General features: G+C 29.3%; 1 protein-coding gene across 1 annotated transcript; it reads right to left on the minus strand.

The window, feature by feature from the left end:
• Window positions 1-7,134: 7,134 nt before the first annotated feature.
• LOC149891898 (uncharacterized) lies at window positions 7,135-7,695 on the minus strand. The gene has a single exon (XM_090078024.1). The coding sequence runs from the start codon at window positions 7,693-7,695 to the stop codon at window positions 7,135-7,137; it is 561 nt and encodes a 186-aa protein (XP_089934150.1).
• Window positions 7,696-8,239: the final 544 nt, after the last annotated feature.

Below are 8,239 nucleotides of genomic sequence, written 5' to 3' on the forward strand. Positions count from 1 at the left end.
GAACTCCATAAAAAAAAGGACTTTTGTATGGAAGCCCATTTTATATTAGTTATGAAGCACACAAAATAATATCTAAAAAATACTAAAGCTACTCACTAAAGTAATTTTTTAATATATCCAATGCTTTTATAAAAATAGGAAAGTTCTTTTATTAACAAGAAAAACTGTTTTCTTGCATATTTCAATTGTTATTTGGAACTCCATGGGTCATGGCTTTTACATGAGTCATTAAAAAAAGCTGTATCATATGCAAGTACCAGGCTATCAGTAATATATGTGTGTATTATACATTATATAGAAACATGTTTAGTGATAAAAAATAATTTATATAGAAACATGTTTAATGATAAAAAATAATTTATATAGAAACATGTTTAATGATAAAAAATAATTTTTTCCGAAAATATTTGTTAATATTCAAGATTAAATATTTGTTAATATTTAATTATAAATATTTGTTAATATTTAATTATAAATATTTGTTAATATTTAATTATAAATATTTGTTAATATTTAAGATTAAATATTTGTTAATATTTATAATTAAATATTTGTTAACATTTAAGTTTAAATATTTGTTAACATTTGAGTTTAAATATTTGTTAACATTTGAGATTAAATATTTGTTAACATTTGAGATTAAATATTTGTTAATATTTAAGATTAAATATTTGTTAATATTTAAGTTTAAATATTTGTTGATATTTAAGATTAAAAGCTGTAACAAATCAAAAAGAATCATCGATGCAATAAAATAACCATAAATATCAACTGGGCATTTTTCCCTGTTTGAATTATTTTTTTCCCCCTAAATCATTGTTTTGTTTCCCTAAATATTTATGAGTAGCTCCAGTTTGAGAATCTATATTTTCACTTCATTAACTAAAAAAATGAAACATTTTCCACTTTCCCTTTGTTCTTAGAAGATGCGTTGTAAATGGCGTATCAACCAAAAAAGTTTTGTGACAAACTGGTAGAATGTGATGCACATCATCGTAAACTGGTAGAATGTGACAACATCGTAAAAGCTTTTTTTATATAATTTAATTTTTCTTTAATTATTCAAAAAAAGTAAATAAGGTAATTTGCATTTTTTAAAAAGGTATTGGAATGGCATTCCACCTTATCCAGTCTCACTTCAAGTATTAAAAAGATAGTGGGATGGTTGGCAGTTTTTGAAATGATAATAGGATGACATCCCGCCCCGATCGCGCCTCACTTTGTGTATTGGTTGAATATATTCTAGTTTTGGCAAAAGCATACACAGGTTTTTTTGACGTAGCACTTTTTAAATACCCATTATTTAAAAAATCAGATGATAGAAAATGTGTCACAGCTCTACCTGGATTTTTTCTTAACCATGTCTAAAACATCTAGATGACGAAACTCATCACTAATTAGTGCCATATCTATTTAGTGTATACTTAATTCATCTCTAAGACATGACTTAACATTGTTCTATGACCACCCAAATCTTCTTTTGTTGCGTCATTGCCTATTTTAAATCTTCCACACAATCTTACAACTCATCTAAAAATTATAAGCTAGAAATAAATTTTTTTAAAAAAGGTATTTATTAACGCATTTTTAATTGCTGTTTCTTTCCAATACTGTTTCTTCCCAATGGTGTCTTTTCATATTATCAATAGCTATAATAACTTAATAAAATAAATTCACTATAAACATTTTTAAGCACATAGATATATAACAAACAAAAAAAGCATACATACTAAATAGAATGTACAAATTGCATTTATAAATTAGAGTGCCAATGACTAGTATAGCCAAAAATAGATTTTTGTACGTCTTACCTTTGATTTTGTTTGAATCTTCCCAAAGGTTGAGTAGATAGTATTATTTTTTGCACAGTGTGAAGCAACGACTGCTGGGTTCCTGATATAATCTATAAGTGTTTCATGTTAGTTGCTCCATTTTATACCTATTTTGTTTTGTTTTTGAATGATAGCCAATAATTATTCTTTGATTTGCAGTCAGCACGTTTGTAGGGGAAAACCTCAATGAATGGAACAGTTTTTTCAAAATGCTTTTTAAACGTAGATAAAGTTGTTTAATATATATATTTAAATATGTTTGATAACCACCGACTCTTGCTCAATGATATAGTAAAACAAAAAAATTGGATTTGCATTTGGCTATTGGTAAAAAGAGAGTTTTATTGGAGCATGACATTTGTCCTATTCATTAAGTATGTCTCATTAAATGGGACAAACATTAAAGAATTAAAAATAAACGTATTTAATTCAATCATTTTTCAAATTAGTTTATTAATTGTAAATGTAGTTAAATATATAGATACATACATAAAGACCACACAAAAAATATTTTTAACTTTAAACATTTTAACTCTAAATAAATTTTAATCAAAGTAGAACTTTCTCATTTTAGAATATTATATTTAGTTATTTTTATTTAAGTAAAATATTGCAGTATAAAAGTGTGTAAATAATACCCATTACCCATGGGGATAAAAGTAAGGGACTGCAGCATCCCTCTGCTGAGCTGTAAATAATACTTTATTAAATTCATTCAATAGGTAGTACTTTGTCCCATTCAATATGCGCATCACTTTATTCAAAAATGATTAGTCACACCAAAAACACCATTAATTAAGCTTGAATGTTTTACTCACTGTAGTGCTAGAGACTGTTATCTATTTAAGCATGGAATTTTATTTTCCTTAACTACAAAAATTGCTGCAAAATTGCAGAAAAAAAAAACGTTTTTAAAAATTCTTTTTACATTCGAAAACACAATAACATCCATTGTCATTACGGTCATAGAGCAATAGGATGGATGAGTCGGTCAGTTGAGTTCTTGTTTCTATCACTCTTTGTTACAGGAGTTTGAATATCCTTACATCGATGCTTGTATAAGAATCTGAGTTTGTCCCATTCAATAATCGTCCCATTCATTAAGGTTCTCCCCTAAACATTATTTAATTTTGCGAAAATTTGTCTAAAAGATACAAATAAATAAAATACAGTTACGTTTTGACCTTACTTCACTTTCAAGTTATATTATAATCACTAACTGGATTCTATATTAGGTAACGGGTGATAATATTTAATTTGGCCTGGAGTTTTAGGGTAATATCTTGGCACCACAATCAATTTAAAACATTGCAAGTTTTCTCCTCTTAAAGAAAATATATAATTTATCTATAAACTTTTATTAATTGAAAAAAAAAAAGATTTCTAAGTCAGAGACCTTAAGAAAGCGTGTGCATAAGTTTTAAACCGCATAAAGGTAAAGGGAAAAATTTGCAGCTGATCATTTTATGGTAGAATTTGTACAAAAATCAACTATCAATACTATGATAAGACGTATAGAAAACGGAGCTAGCTGTTAAAAAGCAATAGGAAGTGATCGTAACCCCAAAATAATGAACAAAAAGAATGACAAGCGCTAAAAGGAAATGTTTGACCACAAGGATGGAATTTCTCAAAAACAAGCAGCTCGAAAGCTTAATTGCAGCCAAGCTCACATTATTAAAACACAAGCAACAAAGACTGAGATACGTTCAAGAAAAAAAATAAAGATTCCAAGCCGCAACTTATTGGTTGATTATTACGGTCTGAATTTTGATTATTTAAAGATAAAAATAGTTCGAAAATATAAAAAAAAAGAGAGTGACAGAAGTCATAGAGGAAGATATTAATAATGCTGTTCTCCAAGTTGTAAATGGATTAATGAGGCCAAACGAAGCTGCAATAACTTATAATATAAAACGTAATACTTTACATTACAGAATAAAGAAGTATAAAATTTTATCATCTAAGACCAATCTTGGTTTGATTACTAAATATACTGTCGCACAAGTATTTAAAAAAGATGAGGAAATAATGTTAAGAGACTACCTAATAAAAAGCTCTAAAATGAATTATGGCTTGACATACTCAACTTAAACTTAATCCATTTCCATCTACGTTATAATCGTGTTTTTTTTTAAGTTTAAGGTTTACTTGGTTTTATAAGTTTTTTTTTTTTTTAAATTGCTTCTATTTAAAGCTTAAATAGCTTTATATAACTTTTGTTAGATCAACTCTTTAGAGTAATTATAAGATTAGATAATTTAGAAAAAATAATTGATTTTTACCATTAGAAACTTAAACTTAATAAAATTTAAAAATATATCAATGCTCTATTTAAAATAAAAAAAAATAAATTAATCGCTAGTTATTTCCATTTGCCAGAGATAATTCAAAGCTGCCCCAGGTGTGTTCAAAGCTGCCTCAGGTTGGGGCAGTTTTCACGCATGTTGAGAAATAAGAAATATTTTTTAGCTCAAAATTTGTTAAAACACTGCAGTTTTATTCCTTATCTTATCATTGTTTTGACTATTTAGAAGAAAAAAAGTGGTTTGACTAATTAAAATATTGATTTGTAAAAAAAAGTTTAAAAAGTGTTCAAAGTTGCCCCCCTCTCCCCTATAAATTTAACTCATTGAAACTTTTTGTATCAGTCTCATCTTCAATGAAGAGAGTATCATAAGCACTTTCTTTGTGGTCGCGTGATATTCATTGTGGAGATCTCTCTGCATAAGAATTTTCATTCTTTTATCCAAATGAAAAGTTCAATTTGTTAAGAGTAAGAAGTATATAAACGTAATAAATAGAAGTTAAACTCAAACACATTCTTTCAACAGTTTTTCTTTTAAATAATATAAATAATATGGCTATAATATAAAATCTCTTTTCATTAGAAATTAAAAAATAAAACAAAAACTGCATTAAAAGTTTAAAAGTATGAAAATCTCAATAAAACACCGAACTTTTTTCATTCTTACAACACAACGACATAAATTTTATGACAGCTCAATATACCGTAAGTTTTATGACAGCTCACAATACCATAAATTTTATGACAGCTCACAATACCATAAATTTAATGACAGCTTGACAATTAAAAGTAAAATTAAAAGTAAAGTCATAATAAAGAATATAAACCAGCAACTTCAAATAAAGATAAAAACAAATTTGTATTTTTTATTTTTTTCAATTAAATTATTACGTGTTTAAATTTAGTACCTTAATAACTCCTGCAATAAACAATACAAAAAAAAAAAATCTTTGTATTTATTTTTAAGTACAAGATAATGATGTGGAAATTTTGCCGAGTGAATGTCTAAAATATTGCCTGCTGATGTGAAGAAAATGCAATTTAGAAAACAATTGAATCAATTATTATGAGTATAGCAGCATATTTTGAAAAGAAGTGTAAAACTTCAACAGCTCCTCCATCAAAATTGTTTTCGTATTTGTGATGATAGCGCTGACGTTATTGTCATAAGTACTTAGTTATGCTATTGTAGGGTTTCAGACAAAACCTAGGTATGCTATAATAGGATTTCAGACAAAGAAGAGAGATAATCTAGAAGCATCTTTTGATCATTGCAACTTGCTAAGTATGCCTTTAGTTATCCAAATATCTTTTATCGTTCTAAGTATGCAAATATTGAGACCCCATCAATGTAGCAATCTTAAATAATTAGGAAAAACAACAATGTAAATGAACTGATTAGCCAAGTAATACAACTCTGTTGATAGAGATCTTTTGTTGGTTTAACACTGAAGTTAATAAAGCGCATTATACTTGCACATCGATCAATTAAATTGTTAAAAGTTTTAAAAATTGAGATAAACCTTTAAAAATGATTCACTGTTGTCAACTCCTAGTATTAAAAAGAGCTCAGTTAGCGGAGGTGATCCCTTTCTTTTGAAATACGATTAACAAGTCCAGGAATGTTATCATAGTAAAATAAAAAAAACTTCCAATAACGATTCAGGATCTCAGTTTTGTCCTTAGAATCAATTTAAATTAATTTGACCTTATAAAAAGGTCTCAAATTCTTTGCAAGATCTTAGAGTTTGTCCCTCAAGGTTCAAACAATGTTCGTCCTTAAACTTGCAGCTACACTTTTTGCCTAGTTGCTTATCAGTCCTACAGCAGTTGCAATCTTATTGTACTTTTCTGTAGGAATTGGCTAATTTAGATATAGTGCTTGGCTCCTATACCCTTGCTTGAACTCGGGATAACCATGTCTCTTGCTCCTCCAGTTTTCAGTTGTACTGAAGAGCTGAAAGGAGTTGCAGACACTTTTCCCTAACTACTGATAAAGTAATCATTTCCCTTGCTAAAGGGTCTTTGCTGCAGTGTACTTGAAGATTTTTTTTCGCACTGCTAATTCTGGATTGATGGGGAATATCTTTGCCTTTTACACTATGCCATTTAGTGCAAGCTGTTCCAGGTAGTTTGATAGGAGTTTCCCTATGCCTACCAGTAGCGTAGCTAAACGTTTTGGGCTTATAGGCAAGATCCCCTGAGGGGCCCCCTTAAGGTAAATTAATTTTATAAAAAAAATAAATTCAGTAAATACAGTGCTTCCAGAAAGTATTAGCGCACTCGTAATTTTTTTATTATGGACAACTTCAAATCAATATAAATTGTAAAGTAATTTAAATTTTGAACTAATTTTTTTTTAAATGAAAGGTAAAAGCAATGAAATTAAATTATAATGTCAAATATTGTCAACCTGCTAGTTTTTTTTATGAGTTAATTAGAAGTTTAATGACTACTCGGAAAAATGTCTGAAATTAAGCGTGCAAAAGTATTAGCGCACTTACAGTTTTTCAAAGATTCTAAGAAAGTTTAATACTTTATGTGACCACCTTTGTTTTTAAGGCATGCCAAGACTCTACGCGGCATAGAATCTATAAGTTTTCTGATTAGTTCTTGTGGCACGGTGTTCCACAACTCTTGGATTTGCGTTTTGAGCTGCACCAAGTTAGTGGGCTTGCTTTTTTGTAATTTGCAGTCCATCCAACTCCAAAGATTTTCAATAGGATTTAAATCAGGTGAGCGAGCGGGCCAAGGCATTAGATTCAACCGTTTTTCTTCCATGTATTGCTTTATTGAGCGTGCTGTGTGGCAAGGAGCGTTATCTTGTTGAAATTGCCAGGTGGAGTCAGCCTTGAAAACGTCCATTGATGGCTTTAAATAATCTTCTAATATCTCTCTATATCGATGTTGATTAAGGCGATCAGTGTAAAGATGCGCCAGTCCATTGCTAGATCCAGCAATGTAGCCCCAAATGCCAACTGAACCTCCTCCTCCTTAAACTTTTGACATGATAAAACGAGGATTATATTTTTCGTTTTTGTATCTCCTCGCAACAACCCTTTTCTTGCGATTAATAATTTCAAAATTTGACTCGTCCGAGAAAATTACTTTTCTCCATTGCTCTACAGTCCATGCAGCTCTCTCTTTGCACCATTTTCTACGCTTGAGACGGTCTTTGATGCTTAATAGTGGCTTCTTTGTTGCAAGGTATGAATAGAGGTGTTTTTTCTTCATAAGCTTGCTAATTGTTGATCGGCTAACTTGATGTGCACCCAACGCTGTATTCAGGTCTGAGTCGATTTCGGCTATGCTCATGTTTGGGTTGCGTCTAGCGAGCATAACTGCTTTATTTTCGTCCCTTTCTGACATTTTTTTGGGACGACCAGAGCGACTTTTGTCTTTGACTGTTCCAAACTCATTATAATTTTTGAGCGTTGTTCTAACGCTGCATTCACTGATATCAAGTTGACGTCCGATTTCTCGATTGCTGAGACCACTTTTGTTCAGGCCAACAACTTGCCACTTTGTTTCAATTGATATGCTCCTTAAACCCATATTTTTGTTGTTGCAATTTTAAAGTTTTAACTAGCTGTATTTCAAATGATTTTCCGCCACTTCAATTTATTCCTCTTATATTTTTTTATTGACTATTATTAATCAGCAGAGAGTTTTTAACAAAAATTAACCAAAAAAGTTTTTCTCAAAGGAATTAAACGAGTGTGCTAATACATTTTAAATGAGTGCGCTAATACTTTTGCACGCTTAATTTCAGAAATTTTTCCGAGTAATCATTAAACTTCTAATTAACTCATAAAAAAAACAAGCAGGTTGACAATATTTGACATTATAATTTAATTTCATTACTTTTACCTTTCATTTAAAAAAAAAATTAGTTCAAAATTTAAATTACTTTACAATTTATATTGATTTGAAGTTGTCCATAATAAAAAAATTACGAGTGCGCTAATACTTTCTGGAAGCACTGTATATTATAAATTCAGTAGTTTATTATTATTACAGAAAAGAACACAGTATGAAAAACACTTACAAAGTACATAATATTAAAAAACTTTTTTTCTAGCTTTTGCATTTGCAAAGA

The sequence above is a fragment of the Hydra viridissima genome, unplaced genomic scaffold, assembly GCF_058129835.1.
Source record: "Hydra viridissima isolate aposymbiotic clone 2 unplaced genomic scaffold, HvirCarnegie_v1 scaffold_2, whole genome shotgun sequence".
Taxonomy (NCBI): domain Eukaryota; kingdom Metazoa; phylum Cnidaria; class Hydrozoa; order Anthoathecata; family Hydridae; genus Hydra; species Hydra viridissima.